Source organism: Nyctibius grandis, chromosome W (genome assembly GCF_013368605.1).
Source record: "Nyctibius grandis isolate bNycGra1 chromosome W, bNycGra1.pri, whole genome shotgun sequence".
NCBI classification, from domain to species: domain Eukaryota; kingdom Metazoa; phylum Chordata; class Aves; order Nyctibiiformes; family Nyctibiidae; genus Nyctibius; species Nyctibius grandis.
The window spans coordinates 25,214,880-25,241,687 of NC_090694.1; the positions used below are offsets into that span (position 1 = coordinate 25,214,880).

Consider the following 26,808-nt stretch of genomic DNA (forward strand, 5'->3'; position numbering starts at 1 on the left):
TCTATGCATAAAGGCCTTATCACCACTTCCATTACCAATCACTTTATAGCATAGTTCTTGATCAAAACACAAAATCTTAAACATAGGGTGAAAGAGGTACAGATAAGACAGGAAGCATATTCAAAAGGAAAGAGGAACATGTTTTATTTTTATGAGATGTGAACACACTTGCAGAACAACAGTATTGTTCTTCACAAGCCCCTCTCTGTACATGATGTTAGAGTATGAAATTATCTGTTGAATAAAAGTGTAGTGCAGGTGAAAGTTTTTCTCAGACTATCAATTACCTGCATGAAAATAGTGTGTTCAATGTTTTAAGCAACTGCCCACTGGACCAATATCTCAAAGAATGCTAACAGATTTTTTTTATTTTTTGGGAGGCAGGGACACACTTTAAGATGGTCCGTGACAGAGAGAGGGCTGTCTACCAGAGACAGATCCTTCATTGGTTTGAATTTCCAAACCTCAGCTAGTTTCAAAGCAGTCTATGTAATTTACACCAGTTCATCTGGTCATAGGTTCTAAAATATACAACATATACTTTTAAAGACTAAACCAATGCCAAAATTTACAGTCTAAAGACAGTACACTGTAAAGCAATCAAGGAATTCAAAGACATTCCAAATAATTAAATGTGACATCAGCTTTATTTTTTTGCCATTCTATAAAGCATAAGGGTTATTTAATCAGAGGATAAGTACCTGAAAAATCAGTGCAAGTTTCCTCCTACTTGCTTGCCAATTAAATCTCAGTTTTGTGGAGATTTTAACTGTTTTGTCTAACCTCTATTCCTTATCAGACAACAAATTACTCTCTACACACACATTCACATACATTACGAATTCCATGGTGGTTTTTTTTTTTAAGTCAGTGGTTTAAATTATATCAATAACAACCCAGTAGAAAGGTGGCAGGAGCCATCAATAAAATGTTACAAAACAAGAGAGAGATTTTACTCAGCTTCCAAAAAAGCCTACTAGGGTTTAATTCAAGTTCCAGGTTGGACACAGTTTAATCTAAATCAGTTCATCCAACCTTAGTAAGTTTTATGTTCTGCACATAAAAATAAAGTTCTATACATTAAAAACATTGGAGTTCTTCATATAATAAAAAAAAAAAAAGTTATGAAATATATCTTACCTTCAACATATGTTGGGAATGAAGCCACGCCTTTTCTGGACTGTAATCAAGACAAATAGGATTTCAAACAGAATAAAGTATGCTTAAATACACATTAAAAAAATCCTCCATAAAAATGAAATCACAGTAATAGTTATTAGCAAAAGATGGTGAGAGTTTATTAGGAAAATATTTACTTTTAAATTAAAAGTCTGACCAATTATTAGAGGGATATTATCCCTAAATATGGTATATTCTATCAACATGTTCATCAAGCAGCCAACACACTACATTATTTTCTTCAGCCTGGAGAAGAGAAGGCTCCGGGGAGACCTCATAGCAGCCTTCCAGTATCTGAAAGGGGCCTACAGGAAAGCGGGAGAGGGGCTTTTTACAAGGGCAAGTAGTGACAGGATGAGGGGGAATGGTTTTAAACTGAAAGAGGGTAGATTTAGATTAGATATTAGGAAGAAATTCTTTACTGTGAGGGTGGTGAGACACTGGAACAGGTTGCCCCAAGAAGTTGTGGCTGCCCCCTCCCTGGCAGTGTTCAAGGCCAGGTTGGATGAGGCTTTGAGCAACCTGGTCTAGTGGAAGGTATCTCTGCCTGTGACAAGGGGGTTGGAACTAGATGATCTTTAAGGTCCCTTCCAACCCAAACCATTCTATGATTCTATGATTCTATGAATTAGCTCTTGGTGTTCGGCAGCATGCTTCCTGACTACTAATTAGTGCTGTGCTCTCTTTAACAAACAGAAATACAGGAAAATACATAATGCCTCAAAGACATTTTTCCAAATAAATACATATGGAGATATTTAAAATGGACCAATACTGTTATTATTCATGACAAAAAGCATTGACCTGCTCTGTTAATTATGAAGCAAATTTAATTACTTATTAGGATTGTTCTTGACAGGCTATATAGCCACCTATATCCACTGGAGTAAATGCATTTAATAACAGTCCTACACTGATTATGTTTATTCTGTAACAAGCACAAAAGTACATATAAACATGCATGATTTAGACAATGAAAACTGCAAGGCATTTATTCCTTGTTTGTTTAATTGAGTAAAGAATCAAGTAAAGTCTCACTTTCATGAAAGGTGGACTAATAGAAAAAAAACCAAAATGTCTGTCCTACATTTGTAGACACACAGACTAAAATAATACCTCATTTCCAATTGTAATTTTCTATGAAAGACTCTGTGGTAACAATATAAACATCTAAAATGATAACTTCAGGGAGACTCGCCATTTTGTTATATTCAATAATATATAGATATGGGAGAATTTACTAAAGACAACTTTGTATAAAAAAACATGGTAATAGGTATATTGAAGCATATGCTGCTATTAAACCTTTTTGAAATAGAAGTTAAGCATTACAAGATGTTGACAAACCCGAATCTCATTCTACAATGCATTAAATTTGAGCAACTCCTATATATCTCGCTCTCTCTCAAAACAAGATCCATGTATGATCAGGATAAAGTCCAGTGTCTCAGAAGAGATTCAGTTGCATTTACATATTCACATATATACCAAGTTCTTTTCCTTTATGATAGGCAGTTTAACAGGTTCTGTACGCTTGTGACAAATCAATCACTTCAGAAGTGCACACTTATGTGACAGGTAAATGACTAATCCAGTGAGTCTTTTCAATTTATTGTTACAAGGACATGAGGAATAAGTAATATTTTTCATCCTACTACATTGTCCTCACTGTAAAATAATTGGTGGCAGAAAAACAAAAGGCGCATGAAACAGAAAACAGAGCTTAGAGAACCTTAAAATACTTGGCCTTTCCTCATGAAAGAGAGTTGTCCAGCAAAACTATGAAAGCTCTTGTGGTGGATTTGGCAGTGTTAGGTTTACAGTTGGACTCGATGATCTTAAAGGTCTTTTCCAACCTAAATGATTCTATGATTCTTCTCAGAGGCAATATCAGCAGAGAGAAATTTGTAAGTAATGACCACCTGCTGTCAAAATGCTTAAGGGAAATCAAGTGCTGAGAGGATACAAGCATTTATTTTCAAATCAGGAGTGGCTGTTCTTTGGCTATTCAATCTGTTGTGATGACTTTATTTTTACCGTACCACCTATATCCACTTCAATAATTGCATGCAATTGCTGCTACCGTGATGCTAGCAGAGATTCAGTCAGCTGGATTCTGACAGGCCTAGAGAACAAAACAACTGTATACTTCCAAAAAATCAGAGGCAGCTTATCCACATAAGTATCCTTTTCAAAGCATACGTATAATTTTTTTAAAAGACTCAAGGTCTAACCAATTTTTATGTATATAATTACAGGTCTGACAGATATTCAGTAATCTGACTAGCCAATAAAACTTCATTTCAGGATAAAGCTGTGTAAACTAATATCAAATTAATGTTTTTATTACAAAGGCTCTACACAGACATTTTTTTCATTCGTTATCCATGTCAAGAAATACTGACAAAAATAAAGTAATAACAAGGTATCAGATAACGTTATTGAAAAAGGGGAATCAATTTTTAATTATATATCCATGAGTAATAAAAAAACAGGTCATTAATGTTGAATTACTGGGTTTGTCCATCAACTGAACACTGTAAAATTTACATTTTAAATAAAGGTTTTGTTAAGACCTAAAAGTGTTTCCCAAAAATGATGAGGCTTTGTCATTATTATTTTTGTAAGGGAGGTATTAAACCATGCAGTGTTGCTTATTTGCGTGGAAAAAAAAACAGCACCCCACAATGCATCTGACTGAAATTACTCTGAAAGTTTATTACTTTTAACACTGTATGTGATCACATATTGAAAACTAAAATCTTGTTCATTTCTTCCTTTGAGTAAGATTAATGATATCTAACAACTGTCAGCCTTTAGAGTTCTCACAAAGCAACTACATCTGTAAACTGAATAAAGCCAGAGGCTTTAGCAAGCTAAAGAATATTGTAGATGAATTCATAATGACACAATCCAATACTGTTGAAGACTTTGGCGCAAGATAAATTAAGGACAAAATTCCTAAGTCTTCTGAAAGCTTCTATCCCCTTCTAAATGCTAGCATAGATTTAAATTAATATATATATAATATATACAAGGTTTTTTCCCCCCTAGATGATAAAGAAGAAAAAAAAAAACGAATGGACTAAGTCTTGTTTAAATTTCAACCAATATTTCTGGTTACAGTAGATTGGTTTATTAATTTGTAGAAGATATCATGCTATTAGTTGATAGCTAAGCACAAGTTATCTATCAATCAGCAACTGTGTCTACTTGCTTACAAATATCTGTTAACAAATGTAATATTGAAGTTTGAAAAAAAATTCTCATATCAGTGAGATGAGAAGCATTTCTCATCTCATCTCAGTAGAACTACTGCAGTGTGGAAACCTGCCAGGTACAGGCCTTGACAAAAAAAATGAAGTGTATAGCTTGCTTTCAAGGAGCCCAGAGTCAGGACTCCTAGATTCTAGTTCCAGTTCTGCCTGCGAATCATTGACAGGCTATTGAGAAATCACTTACTTGTTCCTATGGGTCAGTTTTCCCATCAGTAAGATAGTAGGCAGATAAATTACTAGATAAATTACTACATTGGAAGGGCCTAGTCACCTGGCTGAGAAATGTTATTTTCTTTACGGCAAGATATTCTGCAGGGATAAGGAACAGGGCTAGCTCCTCTTGCCTTGAATACAGAGGTGATGTTGGCAGCTGTTCCTCAATATATCAGTACCCTCTAGCCTGTTAAACAAGTGTTGCAGCCAAACACAGAGTAAGGAATGCCATCGCAAATGATCTTAGATACAGTATGTTATGCATTCAGTCAGACAGAGAGGCAAGCACAAAGGAAAACCGTCAAATAAGTTTTTTCTTTTTCTTGCTGTTTTGGTACAAGAGAGGAGATTACACGTGTACAAGGAGGTAAACAAAATAGAAAGGCATAAGCAATACAGACAAGAAGGTGGCTTTTAAAAAGATTGCACTACCTCTTTATTAGTGGAGGTCTCTGCTGTACTGCAGACATCCTGATGATGTTGCCTACTTGGTTCAGCACCCCAGGGTGAAGAGGAATCAGGAGACAGAGACTAGACATGGTAAGAAAATAAAATTACATAATTCGAGTGACCGATGTAGAAATACCTCTGGTTTGGCAGTGGGAATAAGAAATGAGGGAAACACCAAAACATGACAAATGCTTTCTGAAATGTTATAGCCCTTCCTTTTCATTGCAATGATCACACACAGTCTATTGAAATGTTGAGACTTATCTAAACAGCTAAATTGTCACAGAAACCTTTTTTTTCTTTATCAATAATCTATTAATTTAAGTATGTTGAAAAATTAATAGCTGCCCTCAGTGGCAGACAACTGTGGTGGGTTGACCTCGGACAGCTGCCACACACCTACCCAGCTGCTCTCTCACTCCCCCTCCGAAATAGAACAGGGGGAGAAAATAAGATGGAAAAGCTCATGGGTCAAGATAAAGACAGGAAGATCACTTACCAATTACTGTCACAGGCAAAATAGACTTGAGGAAAATTCCTTTAATTTTTGCCAATTAAAATAGATTTGGATAGTGAGAAACAAAGACAAATTAAAACACCATCTTCTCCCCACCCCTTTTTCCCAGGCTCAACTTCACTCCTTCATTCCTGACTCCTTTATTTTCCCACACCCCGAGCAATGCAGGGGGGATGGGAAACGGGGGATTTAGGTCAGTCTATAACAGTTCCTCTCCACAGCTCCTTCCTCCTCACACTTTTCCCCTGCTCCAGCATAGGTCCTCTCCATAAGCTGCAGTTCCTGTCAGGAAAAATCTGCTCTAGTGTTGGTTTTCCACAGACCTCTGTTCCTTCAGGAAATATCCACCTGCTCCAGCGTAGGGTCCTCCACAGGCCCCAGTGTGGATATCTGCTCCGGCATGGTCTCTTCCACAGGCTGCAGGGAAATATCTGCTCTGGTGCCTGGAGAACCTCCTCCTGCTCCTTCTTCTCTGACCTTGGTATTCATACTACTGTTTCTCACTTTTTTTCCCCCTCACTCCTCTGATCATCATCTGGCATTTTTGTCCTTCCTTAAATGTTTTCACAGAGGCACCACCAACTTCACTGACTGGCTCAGCTTCAGCCTGCTGTGGGTCCATCAACAAGCTGGCTGGAACCAGCTGTGTCCAGCACAGGGCAACCCCATACCTCTTCCCGCAGAGATCACCCCTGCAGCCCCCCCGCTACCAAAACCTTAACTAAATCTTAATAGAGAAACCATCTTTCAGAATATTTCCCCCACTCATTCACTATGGTAAAGAATGTTCTTCTCTGTTCTAACTATAAAACCTCCATCAGATATCATATACTTGGGAAAGTCATATTAGAAAAATAAAGCAAACAGCACAGAAAACCAGTATCATTAATTTTCTATCTTCATGTGATCCACCAGCAAATATCTTGGTAATCTGCTATGAGAAATGCTATCATACTAATAGGAGACTCCTATGGAATGCTGCTAATATTAAAGAGCTATAGCTAGGTATCTAAAGTCAAGAGCAATAAGTACTTTAGTGCAAATATGATACAAAAATACAGCATGTAAAAGTGTAAAGCTTTGACCCAGCAAGTATTTCAAAACCAGATCTTTAGGAGATGTGGCAGTGCAGATGTCACAAGGTGAACCCTCAGAGGAAGCTTTAGTATTCAGTTATGCACAGGTTTTTTTTTTAGCCCAGCAGCCCTGAAATTCTACAAAGTCTCCTTCAACATAGGAATCTTGATCCTTGCTTTGCCAGATCAGTACAGTTTGTCACTAATAGTAAAACAGTCAAATACTATCCTTCTAGCTTCATAAGCAATTATTACATCCCTTCTCTAAGCCAGCTAGTGTTATAACACTATAATATGACTATATTTCTGCTTTGAGATGGCAGCAGCAATAACCCAGAAGCAAATTCTTGGCTGCATTCCCCAGCTTAAATCTTGAACTCTATCAAATATTATGCTATGACATCTAAGTTCTGCTGCTTTTTCTTCACAAACACACAACAACAAAAAAATCCACCCCCTTGCTCCTTTTCTTCATTTCTTGAAAAGGCCTATATTGTATGTTTACTAAAAAGAAATTCCAGAATCACATTCAACTAATAGAGGCTACCAAAGAGTTAGAAAGCAATTCTTTATACAGATGCATCCTAGGTAAACAGTAGCCCTTGCTTCTATTTATTTTTTTTATTCACAACTGTGGGGCAAAAAAAAGACATACAGAAAAGATTATTTTGTGAAATGGCACCTAGAATATGGGAATATACTTGCACTATGAAAATGATGAATCATCTATCAACCATAAGATCCCTGGCACTCTCACAAGTACTTTGAGAGAGTTATAATACTTCCTAACTTACCATGTGACATAAAATGTTACAGTTAGATACATACATTAGATACATAATACTGTTTATATTACAGTTAAACATAAAAGGTGTGAAATACTGTCAACCTAACAATGATATCATATACAGATATTGGAAGACTGAGCTTTAAGCAGTAAGCAAAGACAAAAAAAATAAAGCATACAATCTTTCAACATCAAATGTATCCACAAAGAATTCTCTGAAAAGCCTGAAAGCTCTCATATTCATATTCCAAAATAATAATAATAAAAAAAGCTTTTACATAAACTAATCTAATTGCTGACATATAGAAATTCAGCAATGCTTAAAATGTGTTAATGGTTGTTCCAGTAACATCACAAAAATCCTAGTCTTGTCTACAGAATATTATTCTTATTGACCTATCAGAAAGATTGTACAGCTGCCTTCTAGGAACTGTCTTTCCATGTTTGCTACAAAAGTTTCTGAAAGAACTACTGCAGACTGACCAACCCCCCCACTCCCCAAATCCAAACGTCATACAATCTACAGTGTGCTACAAGACATGCAATTAGAGTTATTCCCAAAAATGCTTGTATGTTCAAGTTTTGTCTTTGAAGAATAATTGCCTGTTTGTCTTCCTCAGCAAAATGAAAACAGAGGTACAATATATAACATACACTACAGCCCGCAAGTAGCTTTTATACCAATAGCAAGAAATATTTGATAAATCTTGGAGGACAGACAATTTATGCAGCTACTTGAAAACTCTGTAAACTAATGTCTAAAGCAAATGTCTAATACTGCTTCTTTAAGAGTTAACAGAACTGCTTTAGAAGCCTAACTAAAACTTTGCCAAGATACAAACAATAAATGAATGTCAGTCTTTCTATTATTACCATAGAAAACTTTGCTACTGACTTGTAAAGTGCTTTTTTCCAGGAATCTTAATAATAATAAGCACCTGCAACGTTTTTTTTTCTCCTCCTTGAAGACCTACCTATATTTCTCTTTTAGCCCAGTATATCCAAAAATTCTTCATCTTAATTTCGTTGCGTCAGTCTAACAATGTGATCCACTTCACCTGAGAGTCCTTCACTGCCCTTTACAATGGTATTTAATAACAAAACTCATAATAGGAAAGACAATAGCAGTGTTGCATCAAACCTATCTTGCTCAACCCAGTTGGTTAGAATGTCTTCTAATGCTAAAATCTGCTTGCTTTAGAAGAGTGATGCTGTTTACCAATTTTTTGCAGCAGTATCTCTCAAGACCTATGATTTGCACACTGCATACATCTTCTATTTGTACCTTTAAATGCCTCCTTCCCATACTCAACTAAGAGCATTCACAACATACAATTTCTGGGTGGAGATAGCTCTTGCCCATCATTCTTCCCTAGGAGACTACTTTGAAGATACAGGGCCCTGCCCTTCCAGAGGGATGAGAGTATATACCTAGGAAAACCATGGCCTTTTCTAAAGGGAATCCCTGTATGCCATTCTCTCTGATGTATATGTGCCAAAAAATCCATGCTGGTCCATCATGTATTATTCAGGAGGGCATGAACTGTACTTCTCCAGTTCTATGCACAGAATATCTAATCTAACCACAGCTGCATAGCCTTTTCCATACAGTGTCAGTTTCTTGATGTCATTATTCTTGCCACTGTGCAATATGAACATGAAATCGATTACTGAATGCCTTCTTTGCCTCAGTCTTTACTGCTAAGGCCAGCCCTCAGGAATCCCGGGCCCTGGAGGCACAAGAGAAAGTCTGGAGAAAGGAAGACTTTCCCTTGGTTGAGGAGGATCAAGTTAGAGATCATTTAGGCAAACTGGACACCCACAAATCCATGGGCCCCAATTGGATGCATCCACGAGTGCCGAGGGAGCTGGCAGATGTTATTGCCAAGCCATTCTCCATCATCCTTGAAAGGTCATGGAGAACAGGAGAGGTGCCTGAGGACTGGAGGAAGGTCAATGTCACTCCAGTCTTCAAAAAGGGCAAGAAGGAGGACCCAGGCAACTACAGGCCAGTCAGCCTCATCTCCATCCTTGGAAAGGTGATGGAACAGCTCATTCTGGGTATCTTCTCTAAGCATGTGGAGGAAAAGAAGGTCATCAGGAGTAGTCAACATGGATTCAACAAGGGGAAATCATGCTTGACTAATCTGATGGCCTTCTATGATGGCACGACTGGCTGGGTAGATGAGGGGAGAGCAGTGGATGTTGCCTACCTTGACTTCAGAAAGGCTTTTGACACTGTCTCCCATAGCATCCTCATGGAAAAGCTCAGGAAGTGTGGCTTAGATGAGTGGACAGTGAGGTGGATTCAGAACAGGCTGAATGGCAGAGCTCAGAGGGTTGTGGTCAGCGGTGCTGAGTCTAGTTGGAGGCCTGTAGCTAGCGGTGTTCCCCAGGGGTCAGTACTGGGTCCAGTCCTGTTTAACTTATTCATCAATGACCTGGACGAAGGGACTGAGTGTACCCTCAGCAAGTTTGCTGATGACACAAAACTGGGAGGAGTGGCTGATACACTGGAAGGCTGTGCTGCCGTTCAGCATGACCTGGACAGCCTAGAGGGCTGGGCGAAGAGGAACGTCATGAAGTTCAACAAAGGCAAGTGTAGGGTCCTGCACCTGGGGAGGAATAACTCCATGCAGCAGTAGGGGTTGGGGGTTGACCTGCTGGAAAGCAGCTCTGTGGAGAAAGACCTGGGAGTTCTGGTGGATAAGTTCCCCATGAGCCAACAATGTGCCCTTGTGGCCAAGAAGGCCAATGGCATCCTGGGGTGCATTAGGAAGAGTGTGGCCAGGAGGTCGAGGGAGGTTATCCTCCCCCTCTACACAGCCCTAGTGAGGCCACACCTGGAGTACTGTGTCCAGTTCTGGGCCCCACAGTTCAAGAAAGACAAGAAACTACTGGAGAGAGTCCAGCGGAGGGCTATGAGGATGATTAGAGGACTGGAGCATCTCTCTTATGAGTAGAGGCTGAGAGAGCTGGGTCTGTTTAGTCTGGAGAAGACTGAGGGGGGATCTTATCAGCACTTACAAATACCTTAGTGGCGGGCGTCAAGAGGATGGGGCCAGACTATTCTCAGTGCCGCCCAGTGACAGGACAAGGGGCAACAGGCACAAACTGAAACATGGGAAGTTCCATCTGAATATGAGGAAAAACTTCTTTACTTTGAGGGTGACAGAGAACTGGAACAGGCTGCCCAGGGAGGGTGGGGAGTCTCCTTCTCTGGAGATATTCAAAACCTGCCTGGACACGACCCTGTGCAACATGCTCTAGGGGAACCTGCTTTGGCAGGGGGTTGAACTAGATGATCTCTAGAGGTCCCTTCCAACCCTTACCATTCTGTGATTCTGTGAAGGGATTGGAGCATCTCTCATGCAAGAAGGGGATGAGAGAGCTGGGACTGTTCATCCTGGAGAAGAGAAGGATCAAGGGGGATCTTATCAATCTATATAAATAGCTGATGGGAGGGTGTAAAGACGACAGAGCCAGACCCTTCTCAGCGGTGCCCGGTGACAGGACAAAAGGCAATGGGCACAAACTGAAACACAGGAAATTCCACACTTTTTTTTTGTTAAATACACCATGAGAGTCATTGAACACTGGAACAGATGGTGGAGTCTGCATACTTAGAGATATTAAAAACGTGACTGGACAATATCCTGGGCAACCCAATCTAGCTGCCCCTACTTTGAGTACGGGGGTTGAATGAGACAATCTCCAGTGGTCCCTTCCAACCTCTGATACTGTCCCTCACAGCAACCTTCTGGACAAGTTGTCCAACAGTGAGATGAGCAGGTTTACGGTGTGCTGGGTGAAGAACTGGTTGAAGGGCAAAGCTCAAAGGGTTGTAGTGAATGGGGCTACATCTGGCTGGCGATGCAGTCACTAGCAATGTTCCTCGGGGCTCAATTCTAGAGCCAGTTTTGTTCAACATTTTTATCAATGATCTGGATGCAGGAGTTGAATGCACCCTTAGCAAGTTTGCTGATGATACTAAACTGGGAGGTGCTGTTGACTATCTCGAGGGACAAGAGGCCTTGCAGAGGGATCTGGATAGACTGGAGCATTGGGCAATCATCAACGGCATGAAATTTAACAAGAACAAATGCTAGATTCTGCACCTGGGGTGGAGTAACGCTGGACACAAGTATAGATTGGGAGAGGAGTGGCTGGACAGTAGCCCTGCAGAAAGGGATCTGGGGATGCTGGTTGACAGCAGGCTCAATAGGAGTCAGCAGTGTGCCCTGGCTGCCAAGAGGGCAAACCGCATCCTGGGGTGCATCAAACACAGTATAACAAGCTGGTCAAGAGAGGTGATTATCCCGCTGTGTTTAGCGTTGGTGCGGCCTCACCTTGAGTACTGTGTGCAGTTCTGGGCCCCACAATTTAAGAAGGATGTGAAGGTCCTTGAATGCATCCAGAGGAGGGCAACAAAGCTGGTGAAAGGGCTGGAAGGTATGTCCTACGAGGAGTGGCTGAGGACACTGGATTTGTCTAGTTTGGGGAAAAAGAGGCTGAGGGGGGACCTCATTGCTCTCTACAGCTTCCTGAGGAGGGGAAGTGGAGAGGGAGGTGCTGATCTCTTCTCCCTCGTATCCTGTGACAGGATGCGTGGGAATGGTTCAAAGCTGTGCCACGAGAGGAGGTTCAGACTTGACATTAGGGTGGTCAAACACTGGAACAGGCTTCCTAGAGAGGTGGTCGATGCCCCAAGCTTATCAGTGTTTAAGAGGCATTTGGACATTGCCCTTAATAACATGCTTTAGCTTTTGGTCAGCCCTGAATTGGTCAGGCAGTTGGACTAGATGATTGGATATCAGGAAAAATTTCTTCACCGAAAGTGTTATCAAACATTGGAACAGGCTGCCCAGGGAAGTGGTGGAGTCACATCCTTGGAGGTATTTAAAAGACGTGTAGATGTGGTGCTTAGGGACATGGTTTAGTGGTGGACTGGGCAGTGCTGGGTTAACGGTTGGACTTGATGATCTTAAAGGTCCTTTCCAACCAAAACGATTCTATGATTCTATGATCATTGTAAGTCCTTTCCAACTGAACTATTCTATTCTATTCTATAATGCATGAGGATTAGGGACAGGGTACTAGAAGGTAAGGGGGCCCAAGATAGTTGGTTAGCATTCAAGGACTGCTTCTTCCGAGCTCAAGATCAGAGCATCCCAACAGGTAGGAAGTCAAGGAAGGGTACCAGGAGACCTGCATGGTTAAACAGGGAACTGCTGGGCAAACTCAAGTGGAAGAAGAGGGTGTACAGATCGTGGAAGGAGGGGCTGGCCACTTGGGAGGAATATAAGTCTGTTGTCAGAGGATGTAGGGAGGCAACTAGGAAAGCTAAGGCCTCCTTGGAATTAAACCTTGCAAGAGAGGTCAAGGACAACAGAAAGGGCTTCTTCAAATACATTGCAGGTAAAGCCAACACTAGAGGCAATGTAGGCCCACTGATGAATGAGGTGGGGGTCCTGGAGACAGAGGATAAAAAGAAGGCAGAGTTACTGAATGCCTTCTTTGCCTCTGTCTATACTGTTGGAGGCTGTCCTGAGGAGCCCTGGACCCCTGAGGCCTTAGAAGAAGTCAGGATAGAGGAGGAATCTGTCTTGGTTGATGAGGGCTGGGTCAGGGACCAATTAAGCAACATGGACATCCATAAATCCATGGGCCCTGATGGGATGCACCCGCGGGTGCTGAGGGAGCTGGCAGAAGTCATTGCTAGGCCACTCTCCATCATCTTTGCTAAGTCGTGGGCAACGGGAGAGGTGCCTGAGGACTGGAGGAAAGCGAATGTCACTCCAGTCTTCAAAAAGGGCAAGAAGGAGGACCCGGGTAACTATAGACCGGTCAGCCTCACCTCCATCCCCGGAAAGGTGATGGAATAACTTGTCCTTGGAGCTGTCTCTAGGCACATCAAGGATAGGGGGATCATTAGGGGCACTCAGCATGGCTTCACCAAGGGGAAGTCATGCTCAACCAACTTGATAGCCTTTTATGAGGATGTTACCCGGTGGATAGATGATGGTAAAGCTGTGGATGTGGTCTATCTCGATTTCAATAAAGCGTTTGACACGGTCTCCCACCGCATCCTCGCAGCTAAACTGGGGAAGTGTGGTCTGGATGATCGGGTAGTGAGGTGGATTGTGAACTGGCTGAAGGAAAGAAGCCAGAGAGTGGTGGTCAATGGGACAGAGTCCAGTTGGAGGTCTGTGTCTAGCGGAGTCCCGCAAGGGTCGGTTCTGGGACCAGTTCTATTCAATATATTCATTAATGACTTGGATGAGGGAATAGAGTGCGCTGTCAGCAAGTTCGCTGATGACACAAAACTGGGAGGAGTGGCTGAGATGCCGGAAGGCTGTGCAGCCATTCAGAGGGACCTGGACAGGCTGGAGAGTTGGGCGGGGAGAAATTTAATGAAATATAACAAGGGCAAGTGTAGAGTCCTGCATCTGGGCAAGAACAACCCCATGTACCAGTACAAGTTGGGGACAGACCTGTTGGAGACCAGCGTAGGGGAAAGGGACCTGGGGGTCCTAGTGGACAACAGGATGACCATGAGCCAGCAGTGTGCCCTTGTAGCCAAGAAGGCCAATGGCATCCTGGGGTGTATTAGAAGGGGTATGGTTAACAGGTCAAGAGAGGTTCTCCTCCCCCTCTACTCTGCCCTGGTGAGGCCGCATCTGGAGTATTGTGTCCAGTTCTGGGCCCCTCAGTTCAAGAAGGACAGGGAACTGCTAGAGAGAGTCCAGCGCAGAGCCACGAAGATGATTAAGGGGGTGGAACATCTCCCTTATGAGGAGAGGCTGAGGGAGCTGGGTCTCTTTAGCTTGGAGAAGAGGAGACTGAGGGGTGACCTCATTAATGTTTATAAATATGTAAAGGGCAAGTGTCATGAGGATGGAGCCAGGCTCTTCTCAGTGACATCCCTTGACAGGACAAGGGGCAATGGGTGCAAGCTGGAACACAGGAGGTTCCACTTAAGTATGAGGAAAAACTTCTTTACGGTGAGGGTGACTGAACACTGGAACAGGCTGCCCAGAGAGGTTGTGGAGTCTCCTTCTCTGGAGACATTCAAAACCCGCCTGGACGCGTTCCTGTGTGATATGGTCTAGGTAATCCTGCCCCAGCAGGGGGATTGGACTAGATGATCTTTCGAGGTCCCTTCCAATCCCTAACATTCTGTGATTCTGTGATTCTGTGTGATTCTGTGTGATTCATAGCAAATCTCTAGAGACTGCAAGCAGATAAGGACCCTGAATATTTTCAGATCTGCATCTGTGATATTACCTTTATAGAAACAGTAAATAATATTAACAAGTTTTTCATAGAAACTGTTAGCATTATTATCTGACAGAAAACAAAACTGACAAGTCCAGAATTAACAGGAACACACAAGGTTCTGTACCATAAGGTAAATTATTTGGTAGTTATTCTAATTATCCAGTGGATGTTAAGAAGAAAAACTGTAGTAGCACTTGTTTCGGAAAAAAAAGTCAATAGAGCTTTCTGTGTCAAATTAATCTCTAGTACAACTCTAATGAAGTCAGCAGTGTTTCATAAAGGAAAATTTAGTGCACTGACAACATATGTGTATACTCCTTATGCATCCTTTTGAGTAAAAATTTAAAATAGATACAGCATTATGTACTTTACTGAGGAATAAAATGAATCACAGAAGAGTATAACCCTCTCAGTTTCACTGTAATTTATATTACACACTCCCTGTTCCTTTAATTGTAACATGTGAGCCTATAGCTCTGTATACTTACATCTCCATCTAGTGGCCTCTGATCATCACAGTCCCTGGTTGGGCTAATGTCCTGCCTCATTACCCAAATAGGTTCTTTTGGTTCATCAGGGGTATAAGGAGAACGAACAGTCCTTGTCTTCACTTCCTCAATAGCTTCTTTAATATCTTTGATGGCCAGTGATATTGCATCCCTTTTTTCCTTTCTGCACCTCTGTACTGACTCTCTTGAGTTGGCTGTGGCCCTAGAGCCAGCTGACAGTTGACCATTGCTTTCGTGCCCCCTGCCAGGGAGAGCATGAGCATGCTCCAAGCTCTGCTCTGCCTCTAGCATGTCTTCAGCAGCCTTTCCCAAGCTCTGAGAGCTCATACTCTGTTTCACCTCTGCCACAATCTGATCAATATCTTCCTCTTGTTCATAGCTGTCCATTCTTGGATATGGAGCAAACTCTGCCTCTTTCTCAGGGCTGTCCGACTCTCCATCAGATCGTTCATCATAATGGTGAAGGCGGGCACCAAGAGCTTCCTTGCGATATTTGTCAGCTTCCTCCTTTTCCCACTCATAGAGCTGAAGCCCCTCCCTAACATCAAGCTGCAGCACATCCCCTATCTCCTCATACACATGCTCCTGCTGCTTATAGTCAGCATAGGGCTCAGCATACCGCTCATCCTCTCCTTGGTGGAGGGGCTGGTGAATGTAGACATAACCTGAGTATGCTGCATTCATGGCTTCTTCATGTTTGATGGAGTGGAAACGTACATGATCAGGCGGTGTTCGATTATTAACAGACTCAGTATGCTCTGCTTCAGCATTTTCTGTGTACTCCTCAGACTCAGGCCTGTACTGCACTGCATATGTACTCTCATCCTCATTCTCTTGAACTATATCTACATCATAGCCATCCTCTGCTGTGGCGATAATATCCCCTTCCACTATATCCATGTGATTGTGGAAATCGCTCTCAGTGCTGGCTGATCGAGCTAGCATCCCTTCCTCTTCCTGCCCAGATGGTACCCCTTGGTTTCTGTTTCTGTGCCTTGAATAGCAGATCACAGACTGTCGTTCCTCTTCTACCTGTGAGTACTCCAAGTCAGCTTCCACTGATTCATTCATATCTTCATTTGCTGGCTCTTCATTCACCTACACCTCAGATGGTATGACCAAATGGTTCATGGTAAGTTCTGGTGTGTAGGCCACTTATTCTATAGACATTTTGTCTACCAGGACTGTAAAGAAATTAAGAGAGTGATGTTATTAAAAAAAAAAAAACAAACACAATCACAAACAAAACAAACAGTCAAACAAAAAAGCCCCATAATGTGGAGTCAACAAACAATCCCAGAGTAGCAAAAGGCACCCTTGCTTCTCCAACAGACAAAGTTTTGGCTTCATCAGCTCTGAAGTCAGAGGACAACCAGCACAACAGCATGACCTTCCAATGCAAATTGATTTCTACCAGCACCATTCATTCAGAGATGGGACCACAATTCCTTTGAGAATTACAGTTTTATGGACAAATTCTCTGGGAAAGAATCCACTATCCCAGACCAGTCCAAAGGGTGCTTCTATGGACTGGCCAGACATCTAGACAATGCAGACAAGATCCACATCAAAGCAACTAATTTTCACCAGGGGCTCAACTGTGGTAGAGATATTGTGGTAGGATGTGGCACTGTAAAATGACAAAGAGATTTTATCCCATTGCAGTAGTCTGCAATTGGTCAGATATATGATACCTTTGCAGACTAGACATTTCCAACATGATATCTTCAACTCAGATCCTCATCCTAGGGCTCCTTTCAGTCAATGGAAAGAAGACGACACTTTTAGGGTTCAATGAAAAGTGCCTGCTTCTCTTCCCTAGAGAAGCATAAGATAGCTAGCTCCAGTATAGACATCTTCATGAAATACATCTAAAATTATGCAAAATTACTTCTGCTCCAAATGTCTTTCCTAAAACAGGGAACAGACATTACAAATATTCATAACTGTGATCCTTGCCACATTGAGACTAGTGAGACATTTTAGTTTTACCAAATGCGTTCTGCTCAGAGTTAAAAAAATCTCAAATGATGACATAATTACAACAGAGGTCTGCCAACAATGATAATTATATACAGCATGGAAATAAGAAAAACCTATAAGAATACAGATTATCCTCTAGATGTTTCTCAGAGCAACCAAGTTTACCTAGCTCAGAGGGCATAGTTTTTACCTGCCAATTGCAGCTATTCTGAACCTTGTCCAATGTTTTAAAATGTAGTGTCATAAGACCATCTCATGTATTTCAAGTCTAATCACATACCCATGAGAAAAAAATAATTTTAGCCCGTGGTTTACTGCCAAATATAAGAGGGGGGAAATGCCTGTCAGAAGACTTATATTTTGATATATAAAATGATGCTATAAAAAGATGCTATAAAATATGTCAGATACCAAAAATAATTAAAAAATAATTCAACACATAAAATAGAACTTGAACCAAATTTATTGAACTCAGGCAGAGAGTCTTAAATTACACTGCTGCACTAAACAAGCTCTGTGCAAAGCCACAGAAACGGTTGTTGGGTTTTTAATTTTTTGTTTGTTTGTTTGCGGGTTTTTTTTGGTGGGCTTTTTTTACTCCTGCAGAGAAAAAGCAATAGTGATTTCAGCTGCTGTCCATCAGAGTTCTTGACAGGCAGGGGAAGGCAGCTAGGAGTTATTTGCGCTACAGCTCTATAGGAACCCCCAGTGGGTGTAGCTTCCATTTCAGCAAGTGTTCCACCTTGTCTGTGTCATACCCATTGTTTTAGTCTTTAAAATGAAGTCCTCAAAAGAGAGGAAAAGGAAATCTTTGCCCAGGCTCCAGACAGACTTTTTTCACTTCCAGAAACAACACGAACTTGCACAAATCTAACATGCTATGCTTAGCCTCTAATACATGCCTTTCCCACCTTCCTCAAAACCAAACCTAGGACTTGTCATAATACATAGATACAAAATACTAATTAAGAAATCACATAAAAACATTATTGAACGGGTAAAGATACCATACACAAAACTGACTGAGCTTTCTAGGACTTCATATAAACAAAAAGCAAACAGAAGTAGCTCATGGATTTAGACTTGCGACAAAAGAAGTATTAGAAAATTGGGAGGGGTGTTTTCTTTTAACTGAAAAAGTGAAAGTATGTGAATAAGAACCCTCCAGTGACAGGGTAATGTCTTTTTCATCCAAGATTTCGAAGAACTGAGGAGAAATTTAAGATTTCTTACAACATGCATTATAAATAATGAGAAACCCCCACAAAACAGATGACTAGAGCTATATTATTTAAGGAAACACTATAAAGAACAACAGCATTGAAGAATTTTAAATCTTAAGCATGGATTAAAAAAAAGGAAAAGTGAATATGATAACGCATATTAGGGTTTAGAAAAATCCATTCCAAGAAGAATTCATTGCTTGCATTGAAGTTTGTAGTAAAATTCCCATTGATTTACAGAGACAAAGAATTAGGCCCAAACAGAATGTTATTTAAAAATCCTGCCTTCAATCAGTTGCACTCAAAGCACTAATGACATCTAGGTAAGAGCCAGTGGCTCACTCACAGAGAAAGGGTAGTAGTAGAGAGAAATGAAGTTACACACAGCCACAGAGAATGACAAATTTTCTGAAATCTTTATCATTCATATCCTGCCACATATCTTTAACCGAACAACATCAAGTTATGGACTGTGGTGGTTTTACCTTGGATGGCTGCCAGACACCCACCCAGCCACTCTCTCACTCCCCTTCCTCAACAGGACAGGGGGAGAAAATAAGATGGAAAAGCTCATGGGTCAAGATAAAGACAGGAAGATCACTTACCAATTACTGTCACAGGCAAAATAGACTTGAGGAAAATTCCTTTAATTTTTGCCAATTAAAATAGATTTGGATAGTGAGAAACAAAGACAAATTAAAACACCATCTTCTCCCCACCCCTTTTTCCCAGGCTCAACTTCACTCCTTCATTCCTGACTCCTTTATTTTCCCACACCCCGAGCAATGCAGTGGGGATGTGTAGAGGGGTTTTTGGAGCAGAATGGTCATGTAATGAGCCAGAAGTATGAGAGTATGGAGTGAAGGCCTAGCTGCGTGAGAAGATTCATGTAGCTAGTGTCAACAAGCCGACCTTCGAGAGATGAGGAAAAACAGCAGCTGAGCAAACAAGAATTGAGGGAGTAGCCGGTGGGAGCCGAACACAGAGGAGAAGAAACAAGAACTGATGGAGCCAATTAAGGAAGGACCAGTGGCAGAGCAGTGACCAATCAACACATCAAAGAAGAGTATGTTTAGTAATATTAACCAGTAGCAATGCACATGCTTACAGCCAGGGAAAGTACAAAATGTATAAAAGGGACAGCTTATGCTTAATAAACGTCTTCACTTTGATTCACATTGGATTTTGTGGAGGCGTGTTCCTTCTCCTCAGATGGTGACCCTGATGAGACGCTGATCGACGGCAAGTTCGGGGAATAGCCCAGAAGGAGGTACACCGGCTGGAGTACGGCTCAGCAGGTCTGAAGACCGGGGCGAGACGGAGGACGACTCGCAAGAAAAGAAAAGTACGTTGCAACGGGACACTTAGGGAGGTGAGCAGCCGGGGGAAAAAGGAGATGGGCCAAAATATTTCTAAAGAAGAAAGTGCGATAGTAAGGCTTCTCCTACATATCCTCTCGAAGAGAGGAGTGAAACATGATGAGCATTTGCTCCGGAGACTGTTAGTTTGGTGTCGAGAGCATGGGTTCCCTTCGGACCCCCAGAGCGCTTTTAAGGTGGACACTTGGGAAGATATTGGAAAGGGTTTATGGGACGCGATAAGCAGTGGGGAAAAGGAGGCAATAGAACTGGCAACTGCATGGAGGGCTGTTCTTACTGCTCTTCAAGAAATGAAAGCAGAGAGGGCTGTTGCAAGCAGGGGCTTTTACGGCTCTGCGTCCAACAGAGGTTAACCCTGGGGCGAGAGGTCTTCGTGTTTTTGGTCAGCTGCCAATACCGGTTTTTTCAACCCCCTCCGCACCACCAGAAGAGCAGGAGAAAATTGAAATACCCCCTAAACCAACAGGGGAGCCCCCTAAACCGGAGGAAATGGAGGTTGATGAGCATCAGCCCGAGCCCACCCCCCCACCCTTCAAGCCTCCGTGAGCCGCCAATCTCGCAAATCGCGCCGAATACGAATATCCCCCTCTGCCCCCGTCGTCTCCCCCATCGCCTGCCGGCGGTCCAGGGAAATTTAAGGATCCGGTGGCTTGGGCGGAAAAATTGTTAGCAAAATTACAAGACCTGGAAAGACAGACGACCTTAACTGAGCGACAACATAAGGAGGAGCAGAGGAGAGAAGAAGAAAGGGAACGCCTATGCGGGGGGGCCAGGGGGGCCGGGGGGGGTGCTGAGGAGGCTGGGACTAGCCGCATGAGAAACATGGATGGGAATGTTGGTATGCACTCTGTCATGGGGGACGGGGGAGGAGACGATCCGCGATTACGGTGGCGAGGAGTTATACAGAATGCGCTAGTGGAGGGGGAGATTCTGCCCACAGCTTTCCCAGTTATTTTGGGAAATCAGAGAGAACCACCGCGCTGGGTAGGATTACAGTGGGAGATTGTTAAGGAGGCACGGAAAGCGGTACAACAAAATGGGTTGCATGCACCTTATACCCAAGCATTTATAAATAGTATCTTTATGTCGATGCTTCTAACACCCTTTGATTTTAAGCAATTGATGGCGATGATTTTAACCCCGATGCAGGAACTCTTGTGGCGGACGAGGTGGCATGACGCAGCACAGGCTGCAGCGGTGGAAAACCTGGGGAGGGGAGATAATGATCCACTTTTAGGGATAACATTTGACCAACTGGTGGGAGAAGGGCAGTTTAGCGATCCACAACGACAGGCACGACTTAGACCAGAAGCCTTGGCACTTACTGCCACCTTAGCCCGAGAGGCTTTTAAAACCCTCCCAGAAGATGGGAAAGTAATTCCTGCCTATACAAAAATAAGGCAAGGTCCATCTGAGCCTTATATGACATTTTTAGAAAGATTGCGTGAAGCACTGGAAAGGGCATCGCTGACTGATGTAGCTCGAGAGGCGTTGCTAATGTCGTTGGCAGTCGACAATGCTAATCCTACTTGTAAGCGCATCTTACAGACATTACCCAAAAATTCTAGCCTGGCAGAAATGATGGATGCGTGTGAGCGCGTAGGAACAACGGAAGAAACAGCAGGATATATAGCGTCAGCCTTTGCGGCTGCGGTGAAACCTCTAATACAATCAGGGAGAGGCGATCAGGGACCAAAATGTTACAACTGTGGCAAACCGGGACACCTTAAGGCTCAATGCCGAGTAAAAAGTCACGAGTTTGCAGGGACCTGCAATCGCTGCCGGAAATATGGTCACCGTGCAGATGAATGCCGATCTAGATTCACTAAGCAGGGAATTCGGCTGGGAAACGGGGGGGCGAGTGCGAGGAGACCCAGCGCGATGACACAAAACAGGTCTTCAATCCGGGCTGCCTGGATGGCGTCGCCGCCGCCACAAGAGGGAGTGCTGGGGTGGACGTTGCCACAGCAGTAGAGGTGACTCTGATAGACCCGCAAGTACAATGTATACCCACCGATATGAAAGGCCCACTGGGTCACGGGTTGAGTGCCTTACTTATCGGGTGATCCTCTACGACCCGAAAAGGTCTTTTCATTTTACCCGGTATAATCGATGCCGATTTTACAGGGGTCATATCTATTATGGTATGGACCCCCCTGCCACCAATTCATATACCCAAAGGAGAAAAAATTGGACAACTGGTCCCCTTTAAATCAGCTGTGCCCACAGCTGGGAATCAGATAAGAGGGGCTGGGGGTTTTGGATCAACAGGCCAGGCTGACATTTATCTGGCAATGGATATCAGCAAGGCAAAACCAACAGAACAGGTAACACTAAAAGAACCTGGTGGGAAAACTTGCGTGGTCATTATGCTGATTGATACTGGAGCAGACGTTACAATAATCAGTCAAGCAGCGTGGCCTCATTCATGGCCATTGGAGATCCCCCCTACGCCCATTTTGGGGGTCGGGGGAATACAGACCACTAAAATCAGTACAAATGTGATTTGTTGCAAATTGCAGGATGGGAGTACCTGTGCAGTAAGACCATATGTGATGCCTGTCCCCATTTGTTTACTGGGGAGAGATGCATTAAGTCAATTAGGGGCACGTTTGGTAACTAACAGCGAGGGTTTTTAGAGGCGGCCATTGATGAAGGGCGACCAATCCTAAAACTAACCTGGAAAACAGAAACCCCAGTTTGGGTTGATCAGTGGCCTCTGTCTGCAGAAAAAATCGCCCACCTTGAAAGCTTGGTACAGGAGCAACTGGAAAAAGGTCATATTGAGCCCACAACAAGCCCATGGAACACCCCAATATTTACTATTCCGAAAAAAAGTGGCAAATGGCGTTTGTTACATGACCTTTGAAAAATCAGTGAGGTCATGAATGATATGGGAACCCTACAACCAGGGCTCCCATCCCCCAATATGATCCCTAAAGACTGGGACATTTTAATCATTGACTTAAAAGATTGTTTCTTCACCATCCCTTTGCACCCTGATGACTATCAGAAATTTGCTTTTTCGGTGCCATCAGTGAACAAAGCTGCACCTATGAAATGCTATCATTGGGTTGTGTTACCACAGGGAATGAAAAATTCACCGACAATGTGTCAAATGTATGTGGCCTGGGCACTTGCTCCTGTGCGAAGGAATTTTCCAAATTTGATTATATACCATTATATGGATGACATTCTAATAGCAGGGAAAAAATTGGATAAAAAACAATTGATTAATACACTGCAGACTGAACTAGCAAAAGGTGGATTGCAAATAGCCCCAGAAAAGGTACAACAGGAGGAAAACTGGAAGTACCTTGGGTGGGAAATTACCAAAACAACTGTTAGACCCCAAAAACTAGAAATTCGTGTGAATATCAGTACTTTAAATGATGTACAAAAACTGTTGGGAGACCTCAACTGGGTGCGAACCCTGTGTGGTCTCACCAATGCTGAATTGGCACCTTTGATACAATTGCTAAAGGGAGGAGGCAGTGCAGATGCCCCCCGCACATTGACACAGGAAGCTGAGCAGGCATTGAAACACCTGAGTACCAAAATAGCTATGGCATACACTCACCGTTGGGACACAGATTACAGTATTGGAGTATTGGTTATCAATCATGATCGCCACCCCCTGGAGTTAATTATGCAGTGGGTGACTGACAAGGATCCTCTACATGTGCTGGAATGGATCTTTTTGCCTATGCAACCAAAACGTACCATCACTACGAAAGTAGAGGCCATAGCACAACTTGTAATGAAAGGAAGGCAGAGGGTTGTAGAGATAGCAGGCGTCGAACCTGCTTTTTTGGTTATTCCACTGGTTGCAGAGTATCTACAATGGGCATTACAAAATTCCATACCATTACAAGTTGCGTTATTGGATTATAGGGGCGAGTTGAAGGTACATCTACCCCCTCATAAATACTTCTCTGTGCTGCAATTGGGTCAATGGGAAGAATTACCAAAAAGGTCAGAACGTCCGGTCAGTGGTGTCACCGTTTTTACAGATGCTGGAGGCAAAGCTCAAAAAGCAGCACTAACATGGTTAGACAATGGGAAGTGGCATGATGTAATTTTATCTGACATTCAAGGGTCTACACAACAATTAGAATTGCGAGCTGTGGTGGAGGTCTTCCGGCGATGGAAAACAGCGCCTGTTAATGTGGTATGTGACTCTTTATATGTCGTAGGGATTGTCCAGAGGATGGAGCGTGCTCTGCTCAAAGAGATAGCTAATGAACAACTATACCAACTTTTTCATGAATTATGGCTTTTGCTGGCAGAGCGACTGCATCCATATTTCATCACACATATCCGTAGTCACACAGGACTCCTGGAAGGCTTAGCTGAAGGCAATGCTCGGGCAGACAAACTTGTCGCACCTGCCTGGGCTGCGCCTTCAATTGATCGCTTCGCTCAAGCACAACGATCCCATGCCTTTTTCCATCAATCTGCTAAGGTACTGTGGCGTCAGTTTGGGCTACGCAGTGCAGATGCACGTGGGATAGTCCAGTCCTGTCCAGACTGTCAACATCTTGGGGGTGGTTTAGCACCTGGTGTCATCCCCCGCGGTACTGGACCGTTGGAGATATGGCAAATGGATGTAACACACATCCCCGAATTTGGACGGCTGAAATATGTCCACATGAGTGTTGACTGTTTCTCCCTTGCTACCTGGGCTACAGCACAAACAGGCGAATCCAGCAAACACGTTCAACGACACATGCGTTCTGCTATTGTGGCCCTGGGCATTCCACAGACGATTAAAACGGACAATGGCCCAGGCTATGTGGCACGTGCCACACAGGACTTTTTCCAACTGTGGGGTATAACACATGTAACAGGTGTCCCACATTCACCAACGGGACAAGCTATTGTGGAGCGCATGAATCAAACTCTGAAACACCTTTTACAAAAACAAAAAGGGGGAGAGCCAGGGCTATCTCCTCCTGACAGGTTGTGTAAAGCGCTTTATGTACTAAACTTTTTACGCTTGCCACAGGACTACTCTGTACCTCCAGCGGTAAAACATGGTGCAGGGTTAAAGGGAGGTATGGAGAATTTTCAAAAAGAACAAGAACAAGGCAAAGTGATGGTAAAAAATGGGGTGACTGGTGTGTGGGAAGGTCCAATGAAATTAATAACGTTGGCTCGAGGGTATGCATGTGTCGTTACAGATACAGGAGCCAAATGGGTACCAGCTAAGTGGGTGAAGCCGTGGCTACAAAAACAACCTGAAGTACAGGAGCCAACTCAGGATCTGCCTCGGAACACTGACCTCTCGAGAGATCCAGTGCCCTGACTGCGGGAAGTGTGAAAAAAGGTTTGCGTGGGAGGTATAGAAAAGGGAGCAAAAGGCGCAGTCATGATGAAGCAAGGGGTTGTTTTTTCTGTGTTAAGCCTGCTTTGGATCCTGGACCTGACAAAAGGTCATCAACCGATAGTCCTTCCACCTACACCATGGAAGGGGAGTCACAACATTTGGGTGACTCTGATGCGGAGCCTGAACCAGACGCAGTTTTGTGCCTCCTTAGCTCAGCCTGAACAACCCTTTCATACATTTCTAGTGGGGGTCCCCTTAAACAGATCTGAAAGTAAGGAGATAGTGGCAGGGTTGAATGTGCTGAAACAGAACCTCTGTGAGAATGCAATGAAATGTGGCGAACATTGGGATTTATGGGACGATAGCTTGCCTGTCAGTCCCTTAGAGCCCCAAGAACTTGACATCCTAGGAACTTTAGAGGCAGAATCCTGTGTGTTTTTCAATTACACAGAGGGATCAAACATTTATCAGAACGACATAAAGAGATTACAAAATGTCACACCCAGTAATCCATTGTGGCAAAATGAATCTATCTGGTGTGCAAACGTAGGGCGTAGTCAAACACAGCCAGCACCGGATTTGGCCATGCCTAGAAAATTACCAGAAGGTTTATTCCTAATTTGTGGAGATAGGGCTTGGCCAGGGCTGCCCAGTAAAAAACTGGGAGGTCCGTGTACCATAGGTAAATTAAGCTTACTAATGCCTACACGAAAGGTCATATTAAACCACACTAACCTACACAAGATTAAAAGAATTGTCACTACCTTGGGGAAAGAATGTAAAGATGAGGTAGAACTATGGTCTAGGACCAAAGTAGTTCTTTCTTCTATTTTTGCACCGGGTGTTGCTGCTGCACAAGGACTAACACAATTGCGAAATTTAGCTTGCTGGGTTGCAAAAAGAGCTGATCAAACTTCTAGAATTTTAGAAACATTAGCCAATGATGTAGATAGTATCCGACATGCTACCTTACAAAATAGAGCTGCTATAGATTTTTTATTATTAGTGCACGGTCACGGATGTCAGGAGTTTGATGGGATGTGTTGCATGGATCTGAACGATCACTCCAAGTCAATTCATAAGCAGATCAAAGAGCTCATGGATGCCCCACAGAAAATACGGGAACAGCATGGGTTCCTGGATGACTGGTTGGGTAATTTGGGAATTGGAGGGTGGCTGGTCGGATTGATTAAAATGCTATTGATGGGATTGTTCGTGATTTGTATTATCATCCTTGTATTACCGTGTTTATTCTCCTGCTTGCAAAGGGCCCTGCAGCGGACAATAAACACGGCCTTTCTGGCTCAAGAAAAGAAAGGGGGAATTGTAGAGGGGTTTCTGGAGGAGAATGGTCATGTAATGAGCCAGAAGTATGAGAGTATGGAGTGAGGGCCTAGCTGCGTGACAAGAGTCATGTAGCTAGTGTCAACAAGCCGACCTTCGAGAGATGAGGAAAAACAGCAGCTGAGCAAACAAGAATTGAGGGAGTAGCCGGTGGGAGCCGAACACAGAGGAGAAGAAACAAGAACTGATGGAGCCAATTAAGGAAGGACCAGTGGCAGAGCAGTGACCAATCAACACATCAAAGAAGAGTATGTTTAGTA

General features: G+C 43.0%; 1 protein-coding gene across 1 annotated transcript in view; it reads right to left on the bottom strand.

Moving 5' to 3' along the window:
* Positions 1–26,808, bottom strand: part of LOC137675748 (amyloid-beta A4 precursor protein-binding family A member 1-like) — an 80,115-nt gene that overhangs the window by 45,806 nt on the left and 7,501 nt on the right. The window contains 3 exon segments of the mRNA XM_068421947.1: positions 1,141–1,180; positions 5,103–5,201; positions 15,270–16,474. Coding sequence (XP_068278048.1) covers positions 1,141–1,180; positions 5,103–5,201; positions 15,270–16,421 — 1,291 coding nt within the window. The 5' untranslated portion in view covers positions 16,422–16,474.